Source organism: Chelonoidis abingdonii, chromosome 7, assembly GCF_003597395.2.
Source record: "Chelonoidis abingdonii isolate Lonesome George chromosome 7, CheloAbing_2.0, whole genome shotgun sequence".
In the NCBI taxonomy this organism is placed as follows: domain Eukaryota; kingdom Metazoa; phylum Chordata; order Testudines; family Testudinidae; genus Chelonoidis; species Chelonoidis abingdonii.
In genome coordinates, this window is record NC_133775.1 from 4,777,257 (window position 1) to 4,795,390 (window position 18,134).

General features: G+C 47.1%; 1 protein-coding gene across 6 annotated transcripts in view; it reads left to right on the forward strand.

Moving 5' to 3' along the window:
• MAST2 (microtubule associated serine/threonine kinase 2) overlaps positions 1-18,134 on the forward strand; it is a 368,160-nt gene that overhangs the window by 332,486 nt on the left and 17,540 nt on the right. For all 6 annotated transcript variants that reach the window (XM_075067585.1, XM_075067581.1, XM_075067582.1 and 3 more), the window contains 7 exons: positions 1,018-1,150; positions 2,162-2,327; positions 3,659-3,760; positions 5,391-5,513; positions 6,675-6,784; positions 8,646-8,797; positions 16,141-16,451. In XM_075067585.1, the coding sequence (XP_074923686.1) occupies positions 1,018-1,150; positions 2,162-2,327; positions 3,659-3,760; positions 5,391-5,513; positions 6,675-6,784; positions 8,646-8,797; positions 16,141-16,451 (1,097 nt within the window). The remainder of the gene's footprint in view (positions 1-1,017; positions 1,151-2,161; positions 2,328-3,658; positions 3,761-5,390; positions 5,514-6,674; positions 6,785-8,645; positions 8,798-16,140; positions 16,452-18,134) is intronic.

Sequence of the window (18,134 nt, forward strand, 5' to 3'; positions counted from 1 at the left end):
AAAGAACTCCTAGAGCAGAGCTTTTAGAAAAAACATCCAGTCTCGATTTTAAAATGGTGAGTGATGGAGAATCCACCACGACCCATGGTAAATTGTTCCAATGATTAATTACTCTCACAGTGAAAAAATTACGCCTTCTTTCCAGACTGAATTGTCTAGCTTCAACTTCTCACTGTAGGATCATGTTATACCTTTCTCTGATAGACTGAAGAGCCCATTATTAAATATCTGTTCCCCATGTAGGTACTTACAGACTGTAATCAAGTCACCCCTTAACCTTCTCTTTGTTAAGATAAATAGCTTGAGCTCCTTGTGTTTTTCACAGTAAGGCATGTTTTCTAATCTTTTAATCACTCTGGTGGCTCTTCTCTGAACCCTCTCCAATTTATCAACATCCTTCTTGAATTGTGGGCACCAGAACTGGACCCAGTGTTTCAGCAGTGGTGACTCCAGTGCCAAATACTGAAGGGAAGTAACTTCTCAACTCCTACTTGAGAATCCCGTTTATGCATCCCAGGATCTCATTAGCCCTTTTGGCCCTGGCATCACACTTGGGAGCTCATGTTTAGCTGATTATCCACTGTGACCCCCAATTCTTTTTTAGAGTCACTGCATCCCAGAACATGTCCTAAATTTAGCTCAATGATCCCTTGTATGTCCTAAGCTGTTCCTATGGCATATTTAGCAGGTGCATCGAAAACAAACCGATATCTCTGCCCTGATTCAGCAACAATCTCTCAAATCCTAACAGCAGGTACAAAAGTTGACAAAAACCCATCATTTTAAGGATGTTGGATTGAAAGCCAGAACAGCATTTAATCCTAAGAGTCTTATTTGAGCAGTTAAGCATGGAAAGAATGACATCTTACAGTCTCATTCTATTCAAATGAGAGAGAGAAGTTAGATGAGGTAATATCTTTTATTGGACCCACTTCTCTTGGTGGAAAGGAAAAGCTTTCTAGCTTTCTGAAACTGTAGCAGTGAATACTGAATTAATTTCCTTCCTCTTTTTCCCAGTCTTCTGATAACATCCATGGGTCACATTAAACTAACAGATTTTGGACTCTCTAAAATTGGGCTGATGAGTCTCACAACTAATCTCTATGAGGGGCACATTGAGAAAGATGCAAGAGAGTTCCTGGATAAACAGGTAAGCTGAAAAATGTTTTTCTAAAAAATTACAGCTTTGAATCAGTGAATCTCCGCAGCATTTTGCAGACTTTTCTTTTTCAATGTGTAGACCAGGGGTAGGCAACCTATGGCACGTGTGCCGAAGGCAGCACGTGAGCTGATTTTCAGTGGCACTCACAGTGCCCCGGATTCTGGCCACCAGTTCGGGGGCTCTGCATTTTAATTTAATTTTAAATGAAGCTTCTTAAACATTTTAAAAACCTTATTTACTTTACATACAACAATAGTTTAGTTATATATTATAGACTTATAGAAAAAGACCTTCTAAAAATGTTAAAAAGTATGATCGGCACGCGAAACCTTGAATCAGAGTGAATAAATGAAGACTTGGCACACCACTTCCAAAAGGTTGCTGACCCCTGGTATAGACTGAGAGTGTTTAATGCCCTTTGCAATAAGAGAAGATTTTGTGACCTGAAATTGCAGACAGAGGTAACTTGATGATCACGGTTCAGATAGATACATCACTCCCCATGCAGTGGTGTAAGTGCTGAATGCAGTTAAACTGATGAAATAATAAACTTAAAACCTAAACCTGCAATAATCTCTGTGAAGGTGCGTGTGCCTAGATGTCTGGGTTGGGGCCCTTTGTGACGGAATCAAAGGGTTTGTAGAACTCCCTGACACTGTGGTGTGTGTTGAATGATGAAAAGCTGAAACTTGAATCACAAGGTTTACATATGATTCTGCACAAATAATGTTCTTTAGCAAAGTTCTTTTCTAAATTGCACCGAAGCCATGGGTGGAAAATTGGGCAATTCATACAAATGCTGAATGTGGTGATCTTTGACAGGTTATGCAAGTTTATCTAGTCTGACTGTCACTGACTGTGGAATATTTCCATGTGGCAAGGGATGTGTTAATCACAAAAATCAGCTGAGACAGTGGAAAAAGAATTCGGTCGAAGGAAGCTGGCTTCCAAGTATGGCAGCTTGTCAATTAAGTTTCCTTTCTGTCTGTCCATCTTCAGGTATGTGGGACTCCAGAATACATTGCTCCGGAAGTGATCTTGCGACAGGGTTATGGAAAGCCTGTGGATTGGTGGGCCATGGGAGTTATCCTGTATGAGTTTTTAGTTGGCTCTGTCCCTTTCTTTGGTGACACACCGGAAGAACTGTTTGGACAAGTGATCAGTGGTATGTTTGTTTATCCTGTCTCTGGAGGGGTTACCTTTAGCAGTTCACTATGAGAGAGCATGAAAATATTGAAATCAGCTGTAATTTAGTGAAGAAAGACTACATAAGAATCAAAGTTAATTGTTCAGTATTAGAATTAGTTTCACACTTCCTTTTTAGTAAATCACTACAGTTGCTAAAAGCTCTTGACTTGCTTAACATTCACCAAATGTCATCTATATATATCAGTGGCTCTCAAACTTTTCTTTACTGGTGAACCCTTTCACATAGCAAACCTCTGAGTGCGACCCCCTTTATAAATTAAAAACACTTTTTAATATATTTAACATATATATAAAATATATTTATAAATACTGGAGGCAATATTTAAATATATATAAAATATATTTATAAATACTGGAGACAAAGCAGAGTTTGGGGTGGAGGTTGACAGCTCACGACTCCCCATGTAATAACCTTGCGACCTCCTGAGGGGTCCCGACCCCCAGTTTGAGAACCGCTGGTATATATATATGTAAACTCTGTCAATAAGCATAGAGCAGGGAGAAATTCAGCTTATAAAAGAAATTAGTGTTGTGGGGAGTGGAAAGTGATGTGTTTGCATTTGAAAAAAACAAGCCGATTAGCAGGCCAAGGTTTATTTTGTTGTTGGTTATCCCGTGTAGATAAAGGACAGGGCTCATTGGTCCATTGCTACAGAAATGTAATAAAAATAACGTATAAAAGCAACAGAGTACATCAATAAACACTGTTGTGTTAGTTACCTTCTTGCCTTGGGTAGTGAAAGTGTTTGCCCATTGGCCCATATCTCATGGCTAGAGCTGGGCAAATGCTGGAGAAAATTGATTGATTCTGTTTTTATTAATTGATTTGCTTGTGTTCACTTTCCATGAGTATTCAAGTGAAAAGGATTATTCTCAAATGTTCACCAAAACAGTGGATTTTAAGCAAATATTTGTGGAAAGCGAGTTTCAGAGTTTGCAAGAAGCAAGAGCTAAAATTGATTAATAAAATTGTTACCCAAAATGTGTAGGCATGAAATACAGCTGCACCATAGTAGTTCTTTATGTGTTATCATAAAAGATCGTTATTTCATATGTATTAAGGTTCTTACAGTTTTGTTCCAACAATTACCGTTTACGCTGATAGCAGCTATGGTTAATATTGAATTTTTATGCGTTTTGGAAAATGTCAGTGCTTGAATTATGTTAAGTACTCATGTGGCTGAATGCAAACCCATTCAAATCATACTATGGTATAGCATACTACTTTCTGTAAAAACATTTGTGGATTTCATGACTTGCCTTTTTCATATTGCTTTATCTCCTTAGATGAAATTGCCTGGCCAGAAGGGGATGAAGCATTACCACCAGATGCACAGGACCTCACATCTAAACTTCTCTGTCAAAACCCTCTAGAAAGACTGGGAACAGGTACAGGCGTATTCTTGTGAAAAGACTAACCAAAAGCAATAAAAGAAGCTGCAGTGCCAATGGAAGTTGCTACACTGTTGTGAAATGCTGGCTTTGTGCTGTGAAATAGTATGCAATGAGTTTAGTGATGGTCTGAACAGCTTTCTGTCCCTGTGGATAGAGTGATCAGAATCAGAGTGAAAACTGCACGTGTCAGAAAAATGCCATTGTTTTGAGGGTTAAAGAAGAAAAGGTGTCTGCTCACCAATCTGACTCACTGTAAATATCACAGCATAACCTCACTAGACAGATATTTTGACTGCTCCAGTTCAGGATTTGTCAGGGATTTGTGTCTCAATCGGAATATTGTTTAAACAGATTTTGAATGAAATTCTCTTTGACGAGGACAGTGACCCTCCATGTTGATGAGCACTTGTGAGCGTAACAAAATGACAACTTTTCTCTTTAGCGGTACACACTCTGCTGTGTAATCCCCTAAAATCCAAGAACCTGAAGTCTCCTGGGAAAAGTAAAGTGCTTAAGACTATATATAAGCAATGAATGGTCAGATTTAAGCCTTTGCAATTTAGCACTTTCTCTTTTAAGATTTTAAGGAACCATTGATGCATGTAGCTAACTTCCTTCCACATGACACTCCAGTTTCAACAGTTCCTGCCTGACCCTACAGCTTCATGGCACTGTTCTCTTTTTCACTAACTTTTTGTGTTTGGTTTGGTTTTGTTTCACATTTCATTTGAAATTAGTAACTCAATTTATATGTAGCCTTTAAAAATGCAAATAGAGAACAATTTCAAAGTGTACCCTTACTGGCTGGGTGGCTCAAGAATCAGTCATGTGAAGTGAAGCCTTTCATAAAGAAAGAGATCACCAGCTCAAATCCAGGCCCCACTAGTGGTGGCTGAAAGTCATCGCCACCGTAAGGGTGTTGTGTTTTGTTATATGTAAAATGCATTGGTCGGTTTATTTCAGTTGCTGGTGGACAGATTCTATTCCACTAAAACTACCCCACAGTGGGTGTCCTTGCTTTCAGCCAACAAACCTTATTTTTCTTCACTCATACCAGGCCTTTTCTGTGGACAAATGTGATACCTTTTATGAGCAGTGATTTCATTTAAAATGTCCACACCCCAGCAGGCAAATGATCCTTTCTTTTTTTTCTTTCTGAGTGTTCAAGCTCCAGAGTTTAACAACAAAGGTCGTGATTCAAGAAGATATTTTTAAACATGTGCCTAATTTTAATACTTTTGAATTCAATGGAACTACTCATATCTTTAAGTTCCTTGCTGAATCAACGTCAAAAGCTGTGCACATACACTTGTTGTGAACAAGATAGCATTTAAAGGTTTTTAATTAAGAGGTTAATTTGTTCTCACTCTTGAGACTTATGCTGCAGAAGTTTACTGGAGATGCTGCTTCCCAGCCAATGTAGGCATGTGTTGTGCTTATATTAAAGGGGGTAAATTGTGCAGTTTTTATCTGTCAGCACAACACTGGCAAAGAACCCAAGTTTAGTTTTGTGTGATTCTCAGAAAATGTGTGTGTTAGATGAGTGTACTTTTGTGTTTTCTCCTGTGCCTTGAGCATTTTTTTGACACGTGAGAGCAATGTTAGAAAAATACCCTCCTTTCAGGTAGTGCCTTTGAGGTGAAACAGCACCGGTTCTTTAAAGATCTGGACTGGAATGGATTACTTCGACAGAAAGCAGAATTTATTCCACAGCTGGAATCTGAGGATGACACTAGCTACTTTGACAGTAAGGAAAAAGAGCTTCTGACTCAGCTTGAGTTTGTCATCTTTAACGTGGGCCATATTTCTTATATGTAGTTAATTGCTTAATGAAAACCATTATCACCAATTTAATAAAATATATTTGATTGATATTCTGTAAAAAGTACTATATTGAGTCCCAAGAGAGGAGTGAGTTTGGAACTGAATGAGAATTGCATGAAAATTATTCCATGCTTCGTTGGTATTGGTGGCCTAGTTATAACCCATTGTCGGCCACAGCATTATCAGAAGAGCCTTGGAAATTCTTTACTTCATTCATAGAGGTATTTAGCTGTGTATGATTTTTTTTGTTGTCCTCCCTTCTTTCTGTTCACATGAACATGACTGTGCTGGGTAATGTTAAAATGATGGCTGTGATCAAGTACATCAGATGCGATGACTCTTCCAGTCCACGTGCATGTTTCCACCCTACAGTTTTGGGGTGATATTAGTTTTTAACTCATTTTTAACTCATACATTGTAATACTGTAGTTAGATAGAGCTTGGCTCCCTAGTGCAGTGGGGTGATCACGTTAGACCTCAAGCTCTAGTGCTTTGGTTCTGGGACAGAGACGGTGGGATACGGTGCAGGCACATGGAGCTCAGTCCCCATGGATAGAAGTGCAATTTTCTAGCAATTCCCAGTTGACAAGCTTTGCACACAGCAACAAATGTCCAGGCATGCTTAGCTGGGTAGAGGGATACCATGGCATGAGTCCTCTGTTGGGGAGAATTCTCATGTCACAGAGCATCTTTATATGGACATCAGAAAACTGAGATAGCATTACTATCATAAGCACTAGTTTACTGAGGTTTATAACCCCTGAAAAAAGCCCTTTCTGACTGATGCAATGCAGAGAACGTGGCTCAGTCTGTGCATGTTTAAAGGAATAGGAAGAGCAAAACGGTGTGTATATTTGAAGTCTATTTGCACACATGCACAGTTTTACTGAAGATATTCTGCATGATCAAAAATACTCAAAGCTCTACGAAAGGCAAGATTTGCAGCTAGACAAATAGGAATTGCTATGTGCAGACTGATCCTGAGAGTATCAGTTTCTGTTTGACGTACTTTATAGAAAGTTCAAAGGGCATGAACTGTCTAGGTGCTGGTTAATTATACTGCAGTCTGTGTCCTTGTTCACAGCTCGTTCGGAACGGTACCAGCACCTAGATTCAGAAGAAGATGAAGACACAAATGATGATGATCGTGTAGAAATTAGGCAGTTCTCATCTTGCTCACCACGGTTCAGTAAGGTAAGAGCATACTAGTTTGTTTAAAATCATAGTCTTATTTTGGTTTTTCTGTTAAAGTCATAAGTTGCCCTTCAAAAAAACCAACGTTCAAATAATATGATGGGGCCACATAGTCTTTAACACTCATTGAAGTTAAGCGTTTTAGACAGAAAGGACAGTACACCATGGTTTGTGTCAGCTGTCTGTACTGCAGTAGTTTATCTTCAGTAATGGACTCTGTATGCATGGTAGCACTGCAGCATTTATCCTAGGTTGTCCTGAAATAACAGGTGGGTTCAAGTGGTCTCAAAATAGGTCTACTATTGATACTAAATAAAAACCCAAGTCCATTTTGTGACAGGCTCCACATGCGGTCCAAATGCTGTTCACCATGCATGTAAACAGACCTGAACATGTTCTAAACTCTAAGACATCTTCCTTCCTCGATGGACCTGTTAGAGTTAATAAGAGTTACATACAGTACTCCTATATCATAGCATCATAAAAATGTAGGAAGATACCACAAGAAGTTATCACATCCAGTGCCATGCACTGAGGCAGGACCAAGTAAAGTTAGACCATCCCTGGCAGGCGTTCAACCTGTTCTTAAAAATCTCCAGTGATGGGGATTCCCTTGGAAGCCTGTTGCAAAACTTAATTACCCTTGTAGTTAGAAGTTTTTTCTTAATAGCTAACCTAAATCTCCCTTGCTGCAGATAAAGCCCATTACTTCTTGTCCAATCTTCAGTAGACAAGGAGAACAGTTTATCACTGTCCTCTTTATAACAGTGAAAGAGAGTATCTCACTGCCCTATTTGAAAGTACTTCGAGGGTTGTAATATTATCCAGTCTTCTCTGTGGACCTGGCTCAGGTATCGCAATGGCTTTAACTAGCATTAACTTCAGCGGGGTTGCTCTTGATTTACACCACTATAAGACTGAAATTGGACCTGAGAATTAGGTCTTGATTTCCTTTTCCACCTTATCTCCCTGTTATGAATAGCAATTAGTCTGTTAGGCTGCAACTTCTGGTTGGTATTTTTGGCACAAAGAGAGAAAGTCCACTGCAATTTGTGTTTATGTTTAGATTTAGAAAATGCTGCAACATCTGTAGAATGGGAAGAATAAAAAGCTCTTTATATTTTGAAAAGCTTGTCTGACAATTTAGCCAAATAAATTATTAATAGCTTTCTTGTTGATGTGCTGAATTTTTAATAACAGCATTTTTATTAATCTCATCTTATGAAAATCAGGTCCATAATCAAATACAGTTTTAAAAGCTGTAAAAGAATTTTGTTGTTGTTGTTTGGTTAATTATTTAAAATATCACTGTACAGCAGAGGGAGGCACATTGCTTGAGCTGTGAGCAGCACAGCAAATTCCTTAAAGAGGGCGAGACTCTTTTGTTGGAAAAGGTTTAGTGAACTTGAGGCAATATTGATAGAATCACAGTAATGAAATGAGGTCATCAGCAGGGTGCTAATGGCAGAGTTGAGTTTGTGTGGTAAGATGTCAAGGTCTAGATGTCTGCCTTGAGCCTTCAGCACTTTGTGGAGCCCGTTGAAGCAACTTCTTTAAAATTTTAGTATAAAAATGGCCTTTGTAGCATCACAGTTGCATCTCTGAGTGCAGGTATTACAGCAGAAGGACATATCTGACAGTTCCAAATCTTGCCTCTTTCCTTCTCCCCGGTGTACATTGACTGAGCATGTCACGTCTGTGTTGGGTCCTGCATTAGCTAATCAAAGAGCATTGCCAAGTTCAGGTTTTAAACCAGACTTCCATTCCGGGAGAGAAATACCGTTTGATTAGATAAGGACTTGCAGGACTGTTTACTACATGCTTCATACAGATGGAACTTAAGTGCTTTTGCTATATGCAGGTGTACAGCAGTATGGAACGTCTTTCCATCCATGAAGAGAGGAAAACACCACCAACTAAGCGCAGTCTTAGTGAGGAAAAAGATGATCGGCTAGACAGCCTCGGTGGTCTGAAAAGTCGGGACCGCAGCTGGGTGATTGGCTCTCCTGAAATGTGAGTTTATTAGACTTGTACTTTTTATTTAATCACAAAGAAGGCTTTTTCCCCATCTACTTTGACATCAGAAACTCTTACAGCTGCAATTCAGTGTAAAATCTCTGTGCTACTTAAAAGCATCTCATTAAGTTCTGACATTATGTAAACTTACTGCGAAGATGTAAAATAAAGCAGAAGATATTCTGCTGGTAAACAAAGCTTCCTTCCTGAGAATGGAGTCTCAGAGATGGGCCTGAACAAAATTTCAATCCAAAGGTCTCAGCCTCCAGGGGTTCAAAATCCAGTTCTCCCCACATTCTCTCCTGCCACAAATGAGAAAAATATTGGTCTTTCCACAGTTCTGAATACAAGAAATAATTGTGTCTTGTCATCTCTGTTGTTAGCAAAATGTCATAATACTCAGAAAATAGAAATCCCACACACCTCCCTTGTGCCCAGAAGGATTGAAATAATTGTCAGTTCTTCTTCGAGTGATTGCTCATATCCATTCCAGTTAGGTGTGTGCGCGCCGCGTGCACAGCCGTCGGAGAAACTTTTACCCTAGCAACACTCAGCGGGTCGGCTGGGCGCCCCCTGGATCCCAGCCGACCGGCTACCCTTCAGTGTCCTTCTTGCGGCTACTCCGACAGTGGGGAAGGAGGGCAGGTGTCGAATGGATATGAGCAACACATCTCGAAAACAACAGTACAAAGGTGAGTAACCTTGTTTTCTTCTTCGAGTGATTGCTCATATCCATTCCAGTTAGGTGATTCCAGCCTTACCTAGGCAGAGGGGTCGGAGTGAGACGTGGCAGCCTGGAGTACCGCCACTCCAAAGCTGCATCGTCGCGACTGTTGTACCAACGCATGTGCGAGGCGAAAGTATGGACGGATGACCAGTCGCAGCACGGTAAATCTCTTGGATGGCACGTGCGCCAGGAAGGCCGTGAGGAAGTTTTGCCCTGGTGGATATGCGCCTGTACCCGAGGGAACATAGGCGCGCGTAGCACTTGCGAATACAGGCCGTACCCAAGAGGAATCCTTGGGAGGAGACTGGAGCACTTTCATCCGCTCCGCAACGGCCACAAAGAGTCTGCGGAGTACTTCCAGAACGGGCTGGTCTTTCACATAGAAAGCTAGCGCCTGCGGACATCCAAGTGTTGTAGCTGCTGTTCCGCGAGAAGTGAGGCTTCGGGAAGAAACCGGGAGAAAGATCCCTGGCTAGTATGGAAAGCAGACACCACCTTAGGGAGGAATGCCGATGAGGTCGCGAGTGTACTAGCAGAGACTGCAACCAAGGCAGACCGCCCGCACCGGCCCCCGGTTGCGGCGCCCTTAAACGGCCCCCGTTGACTCCAGCCCCACGAGGGCCGTTCGAGTCCGGCGCCTGGAAGCTCCCCGCACCGTCCACCGTGGTCGAGCTAACCTTGCCTTCGACGCCGGAGACTTTTTCAGTGGCAAGAGACCTCATTGCCCTGACTGACCCGGCACCGCCCGTGCCCTCGTGTATGTGGGCACCGCCGGTCCGGCGACGACTCTCCAGAGGCAAGCCGCTCTTACTGCACCGCCGCCCTCTGTCACAGCTCCGGATGGCCGCCGCTCGAGGTCCCACTCCCGTCGCCACTCCACATCTCGGGCGTCGCTCCCTCGCTGCAGCTCGCCGCAGCTCGGCACCTCCGGCACCAGGCTCTCGCTCACCGCTCGCGCTCGGCACCGTTCGCTCGTCCTGTGGCACCACTCACCTCGCATCCGCTCGCCGTCGCGGTCCCACGCTCACCGTCGCGGCACCGCTCACCACGACGCCGGTCCGCCTCTCGCTCCCCGTCCCCTATTCGCAGCACCGGTCGAGCTCCCGGCACCGCTACAGGGACCGTCGTTCACGGAGCGAGATCTCGCCATAGGGCTCGAGGTCCCGGTCGACCTCCTGGCACAGAGCTGGTCGCAGGTCCCGGTCGGGCTCGCGGTACGATACCCGATAGGTACCAGCACCGGTCCCCAAGATCCAGAGCCGCTCGATCTATTGGCACTTCGGTGCCCACGTTTGCGGCTCCTCCGTGGCCGGCCGGTCAGGAGTCGGCCTCCTCGCAGGCCGGTAGTTACTACAGCCGGGACCAAGATACTGACATGGCCGCCGGGACTGTTTCAAGATGCACATCCCCCGGATGCAGGACAGCAGCAATGGCCCTTCTGGACACCCTGGCATACCATCAAGCCCAGGGTGCTCCCCTGGTCCCGGCCCCTACACTTGTTTCGGAACGCAGGCGCAAGGAAGCCACCATATCCCGCCCTCCTCCGGCAGAGTCAGAGGACCATGTCATCCATCCTCCAGACTCCCCGGAGCATCTCGATCAGGAACGGCCACAGGACCACGGTGCCATTCAGGACCCACTCGTTCCCGGATACCCCCCCCTCCTCCTCCTCTTCCCCGGATGAGGCCGTGGCGGGGTCTTCTTCTTCGGGGCCGCCGCCAATAGATCTGAGAGCCCACCAGGACCTTCTTCCGGGTGGCTCTCAACATAAACCTCCGGTAGAGGAGAAAGTGCCGGAGGTGGACGATCCGGTGGTCAGCATCCTGGCCGCTGATACCCGAACGACGTGTGGCCCTGCCATTTATCAGGACCATCCAGCTGCTACTGTGATACCCGATCGTTGGCAGTCTCCAGCCTCCATTCCGCCGACGGCTAAAGGGGTGGAGAGGAGGTACATGGTGCCCTCCCGGGGTACGAACACTTGTACGTCCACCCTCCCCCCTCCTCTTTAGTTGTACAATCTGTCAACGAAGGGAGCGCCACGGCCAACAGGCGCCTGCCCCTAAATCCAAGGAGGCTAGGCGGATGGACCTGCTAGGCCGGAAGGTAATCGGCAGGTGCTTACAGCTCCGAGTGGCCAACCAGCAGGCTCTGTTGAGCCGCTACAACTTTAACACCTGGACAGAGGTTGGCCGCTTTACTGAGTTGCTGCCCCGGACTCGCGCCAGGATTCGCAGCCTTTGTGGAGGAGGCAAAAAGGTTGGCAGACCTCCCTCCAAGCTTCCCTTGACGCGGCCGATTCGGCTGCCAGGACTGTAGCTCGGGTATCACAATGAGGGCGAATCTCCTGGCTCCAGGCCTCCCAACCTGCCACCGGAGCTGCAATACACCCTTCAAGACTTACCCTTTGAGGGCCGGGGTTGTTCTCGGACAAAACGGACCCTCGGCTGCAAAGCCTAAAAGACAACAGGGTGATCATGAGGTCCTCGGGATGCACACGCCCGTACCCAACGTAGGCCCTTTAGGCCCCAACCCCGCCGCCCGTACTTTCCGCCTCGAAACCGGCAGGACTTCAATAGAAGGCGAGGTCGGGGTGGGCGAAGGCGCCAGTCTGGCCCCCACGCGGGCAGTCTCAAGGTCCCTCTAAGGCCCCACCCGGGGCCCAGGGCAGTTTTTGAAGGTACACCCGGGGACGGCCTACCAGACTCAGTTCAGGATCCTTCCCCCCTTTTCCAACCGCCTCTCTACTTCCTTCCGGCGTGTCACATCTTACTTCCGACCAGTGGGTGCTACGCACGGTGAAGCAAGGATACCACCTCCAGTTTGCTTCACCCCCGCCTTCCACCCCCCTTCCCGGTCCCTTCAGGGACCCCTCTCACGAGCAAATCCTCTGGCACGAGTGCAATCTCTCCTCACTGCAGGAGCCATAGAGGAAGTTCCGCTACCCGAGAGGGGAAGGGATTTTTACTCCGATCGCTATTTCCTCATCCCCAAGTCCAAGGGAGGTCTCCGACCTTTCTCGACTTGCGGGGACTCAACAAGTGGCTACGCAAGTTGAAGTTCCGCATGGTCTCCTGGAACTATTATCCCGTCCTTGGATCCTGGAGACTGGTACGCCGCCCTCGACATGAAGGACGCGTACTTCCACATAGCGATCTTCCCCCGCACAGGAAGTACCTTCGGTTCACAATCAACCAACACCACTTTCAATTCGCTGTCCTCCCCTTTGGCCTGTCTACGGCCCCAAGGGTCTTTACAAAATGCATGGCAGTCGTCGCCGCCCACCTTCGCAGGCAGCAGATACATGTCTACCCGTATCTGGACGACTGGCTCATCAAAGGCGCCTCGCAAGCCCAAGTCAGTCATCACGTTTCCGTGATCACGGACCTCTTCGGCTGCTTGGGCCTCCTCCTCAATCCGGAGAAGTCCACTCTCATTCCAACACAGAGACTGGACTTCATAGGAGCGACCTGGACTCCTCCCTCGCCAGAGCCTACTTACCGCAAGCCCGCTTCCTGGCGATCACTTCACTCATACGGCGCTTGCAAGCCGCTCATCTAACCTCGGCTCGCACCTGCCTCGCTCTTCTGGGACATATGGCTGCATGCACTTATGTCACAAGTACGCCAGGCTCCGCATGCGGCCCTTTCAGACGTGGCTCCACTCGGTCTTCCGCCCGCGCAGGGACTCCATGGACGTGCTGCTCACGATCCCTCCAGGTCCCCTACGCCCCTCGACTGGTGTTGGACCCGTCTCTGTTTGTGCGGGGATGCCATTTCATCCGCAGCAACGTCACTAACCCTTACGACGGACGCGTCATCCCTCGGCTGGGGAGCCCATCTAGGTCACTTGCAGACCAGGGCCGTTGGTCAGCCGACGAGCTCAAACCTCCATATCAAACGTCCGAGAGCTGAGAGCTGTTCGTCTAGCCTGCCAGACGTTCCAACAGCACTTCGTGGCCGTTGTGTCTCCGTCTTTACGGACAACAACAACGGCCATGTACTACAATCAACAAAGCAGGAGGGACCCGCTCGTCTCCCCTGTGTCTGGAGCTATTCAACTGTGGGACTTCTGCATAGCCCTCCAGGTGGACCTGGTGGCATCCTTCTCCCAGGAGTCCGGAACACCCTGGCGGATCGGCTGAGCAGGTCCTTCCTCTGCCACGAGTGGTCGATCCGGCCGGACATCATTTACTCCGTCTTCCAGAAGGTGGGGGTTTCCCTCGTAGACCTCTTCGCCTCCCACATCGAACAGGAAGTGCCAGGAGTTCTGCTCATTCCAGGGCCTCTCCCCGGATCGCTGACGGACGCGTTCCTCCTGCCCTGGAACCACCGCGCCTGCTTTATGCCTTCCCTCCGTTTCCCTTGGTGCACAGGGTCCTGCTCAAGCTCCGCAGGGACAGGGCGCATCTTATCTTGATCGCGCCTGCGTGGCCCAGGCAACCCTGGTACACCACGCTCCTGGATCTGTCGGTAGCCGCTCCGATTCCCCTCCCCTGTGTCCCAGACCTGATCACACAGGACCACGGGAGACTTCGTCACCCAGACCTGCGATCCCTCCACCTCACGGCGTGGCTCCTGCATGGCTGAACGCTGACGAGTTGCGCTGTTCCAATTCGGTGCAGCGCATCCTCCTTAGTAGCAGGAAGCCTTCCACCCGCCCGGACTATGTGGCCAAATGGACGCGCGCTTCACGCCTGGTGCGCATCGCACGATGCTTCTCCCTTACAGGCGTCAATCCCGACAATCCTCGACTACCTCTGGCACCTTAAGCAGGAGGGCCTGGCGAATTCCTCCCTTAAGGTGCACCTGGCAGCGATATCCACCTTCCACCCGGGAGAGGGTGGTTACTCGGTGTTTTCTCACCCAGTAGTCTCTCGCTTCATGAAAGGGCCTGGAGCGTACTTATCCCCCCGCTCGTCCACCCAGCCCCTCCTGGACCTGAACTTGGTCCTAAACAGCTTATGTTGCCGCCCTTTGAGCCGCTTGCAACTTGTTCGCTTCTCTACCTTTTCGTGGAAGACGGTGTTCTTGGTGGCGATCACCTCAGCACGCAGGGTCTCGGAGATCAGGGCCCTCATGTGGACCCTCCGTACACTGTCTTCCATAAAGACAAGGTACAACTGCGACCTCATCCGCATTCCTCCCTAAGGTGGTGTCTGCTTTCCATACTAGCCAGACATCTTTCTCCCGGTTTTCTTCCCGAAGCCTCATGCTTCTCGGCGGGAACAGCAGCTACACACCTTGGATGTGCGCAGAGCGCTAGCTTTCTATGTGGAAGGACCAAAGCCCTTCTGGAAGTCTCCGCAGCTCTTTGTGGCCGTTGCGGAGCGGATGAAAAGGTCTACCAGTCTCCTCCCAGAGGATTTCCTCTTGGGTCACGGCCTGTATTCGCAAGTGCTACGCGCTAGCTCATGTTCCCCTCGGTCGCCTTACAGCGCATTCCACCAGGGCGCAAACTTCCTCAGCGCCTTCCTGGCGCACGTGCCCATCCAAGAGATTTGCCGTGCTGCGACCTGGTCATCGGTCCATACTTTCGCCTCGCACTATGCGTTGGTACAACAGTCTCGAGACGACGCAGCCTTTGGAGTGGCGGTACTTCCAGGCTGCCACGTCTCACTCCGACCCCTCCGCCTAGGTAAGGCTTGGGAATCACCTAACTGGAATGGATATGAGCAATCACTCGAAGAAGAAAACAAGGTTACTGCACCTTTGTAACTGTTGTTCTTCGAGATGTGTGCTCATATCCATTCCACACCCACCCTCCTTCCCCACTGTCGGAGTAGCCGGCAAGAAGGAACTGAAGGGTGGCCGGGTCGGCTGGGTATTTATGCGGCGCCATGGTGGCGCCACTCCAGGGGGCGCCCAGCCGACCCACTGAGTGTTACTAGGGTAAAAGTTTCTCCGACGGCTGTGCACACGGCGCGCACACACCTAACTGGAATGGATATGAGCAACACATCTCGAAGAACAACAGTTACAAAGGTGAGTAACCTTGTTGTTCAGCTTTATGGAGAAAATAACTACACAAGTTACAGAATGGGGGATCATCTGCTAAACCCTGGTGTCATATGGATGCATTTAAGGTGGTTGTAATCTAGAGTGTCTTTCCTACATGACACCTTTACTGAAAGCACTTGATAGATTACATGTGTAACTAATATAAACTGATCCTGCTGAGGCCTTTCTTGTGTAAAATGCTATTATAAAAATAAGTCTAAAAAATTTAAAAGAGCAGGTAAAAGCATAAGATGATAGGTACAAGTGTTTGCATTTCTTTGCCCTGTTACTGGTAATAATGATTGTTATAATAATTTGTGTCACCTTCATTCCATTGTATTTTGTTTGATTTTGTACTTATCTTAAAAAGTTAATAAGGGAAAACAATCTAGATCCGAATTTTGCAAATGCCCATAACTTTTAATAGTCCAAACAACAACCCTAAACCAAGCCTCCTCCACAGCCAAATTGGGAGGCTTGAACCTGGAATCATATTGCTTTGGCTTGAGCTTGCTCATTATTTCTGCACTTGTATACCAATAACTATCACTTGCCTTGTGGCATTATGAATTATCACAGCCCAACCAGTGACCTGGTCATGCTTTTTCTCTCAGACTACGTAAGCGCTTGTCCGTGTCTGAATCCTCACACACAGAGAGCGACTCCAGTCCGCCTCTTACTGTTCGTCGGCGTTGTTCGGGACTTCTCGACATGCCTCGGTTCGCCATCTCAGCTGAGGAAGAAGGACTTACCCCCAAAAAGCAACAGTCAGATGGAACGTTACCATCTACAGTACAGTTGCGTGAGGGGCTCCCCCTGCCAATTCCAGAACAACCTGTGGAGCGAGAGCTGCATTTAGATGAGGACACTGGGCCAACAACACCCTCTTCAACCATCAGCAACATCAGCAGCTCAACCCTGACAGGTATGCACCTGGTGGGATGGGATCACTGTCATCAATAAGTCCATTTTAGAGTGCAAATATTAGTTGCACTAAAATATGGTTTTATGAGTAACATCTTTCGTTAGTATTGCATGGTAAATAGTGCACTAGTAAATTACTGCGGCTTTGTGTGTTTCTTTAAAGTAATTTTAAATCTCTTAAAACTTGTTTGCTTTACTTCAGTCTAGACCCTCTTCAAACTTGGCAAGGTTGTCCAACATTTGCAAGACCCTGTTTTCTGTTGCATATAACTTTACCAAATTTTAACTGTTTGAGCTGAAATTTCCCATGCCAGGTGTCTGCTTGAGTCTGAATTTTTACGAGAATTTTAGCCAGAACAGTTCAGTTGTTTCCAAGAATAAGAAACATAGGGGAAATAGGGGAAAATTTAACATGTTTTGCCCATCTTAAAAAAAAAAAATCTGGTAACCTTTTATTTGAAAAGCTGTAGTGCCTCCCTTCTTTTGGAGCAGGGACTTGACCTTTGACATTCCAGTGAAACACTGCCAAGTTGTAAGCCATTAAAAAAAATTGCAGTTTGCACATGCTCAGTAGAGACTTCTTAGATTTTAACAGCTGAATTCTCAGAACAGTGCTGGGCAGCACTGTATCCGAAATTGCAGCTCTAGGCTGCTGCAGGCTGTGCCAGGTCCAGACCCCAGACTTGGGAGCAGAGAATCTCTCTCTCCTGTGCTTTCAGTGACCCCCCATTGCTGGCCCAAGCAGTATGGAGAAGGAGGCTGCCTGATTTGAATATGGGATAAGAGCAGCACTGAGAAGGGTGTAGATTGGTAGAAGGACCTGGAGTGGACAGAAATTGGACTGGAGGATGATGAGAGAAAGGAGGCACTGGGGTGGGTATGGGACTGGCTGGGAAGGAGCGTTGGACTGGGAGCTAGAGGAAGGGGCTGCCTGGCGAGGCAAGGAGACTGGGATGAGAATCCAGAGAGTGAATGGAGGGGGCAGTAGAAGCCAGTAGGTGTGGGGAGACTGAGATCAGATGAGGAGCCCGGGAGTGGGGCAGAGAATGGGACTGACTGGGTTAGGAGGTTGAGACTGAGAACCAGTGGAGTAAGGGGAAGGAGATGATGGGAGAGGTAAGACGGATCAGAAGGAGCCAAAGTGTTGGGAGAGACCGGGACTGGCTGGATAAGGAGTTGGGAGAAAAACAGGAACAGCTGGTGGAGGGGGATTCAGATGGAGAATAAAGGGGTGAGACTTGGGCAGAGCAAGGAGACTAGGACTGGATGAGAAGCCTGAGAAGTGGAGACTGAGACTGGCCAGGGTGGGATAATGGGACTGGGACAAGGGGACCAGGAGGGAAGAGATACGGCTGGACAGGGACTGGTTGGCGGGGACAGGGCAGAATGAGTCAAACTCAGAGGAAATGGCAGAAGCATCCGTGCCCACGAGAGCACACTTCCTTCCAAGCCTAGAATGTAACCAAGGTTCTCAGTCTCACCATTCCTCTGAAATTGAAATCCAGCAAAGTGTCCCATACCTCTCTAATGGTGATCCCATAGAGGATGACAACACTACTGCTATCAGTTACTCCGTTAGCTCAAGTAACAGAGGTCTGTGCAGTGGATCTAAAGGTCCCAACTCTGTGATGACCCTGGGGATGTTAATATGATGTCACAAGATGGAGTTTGTTTCTCAGCTGCT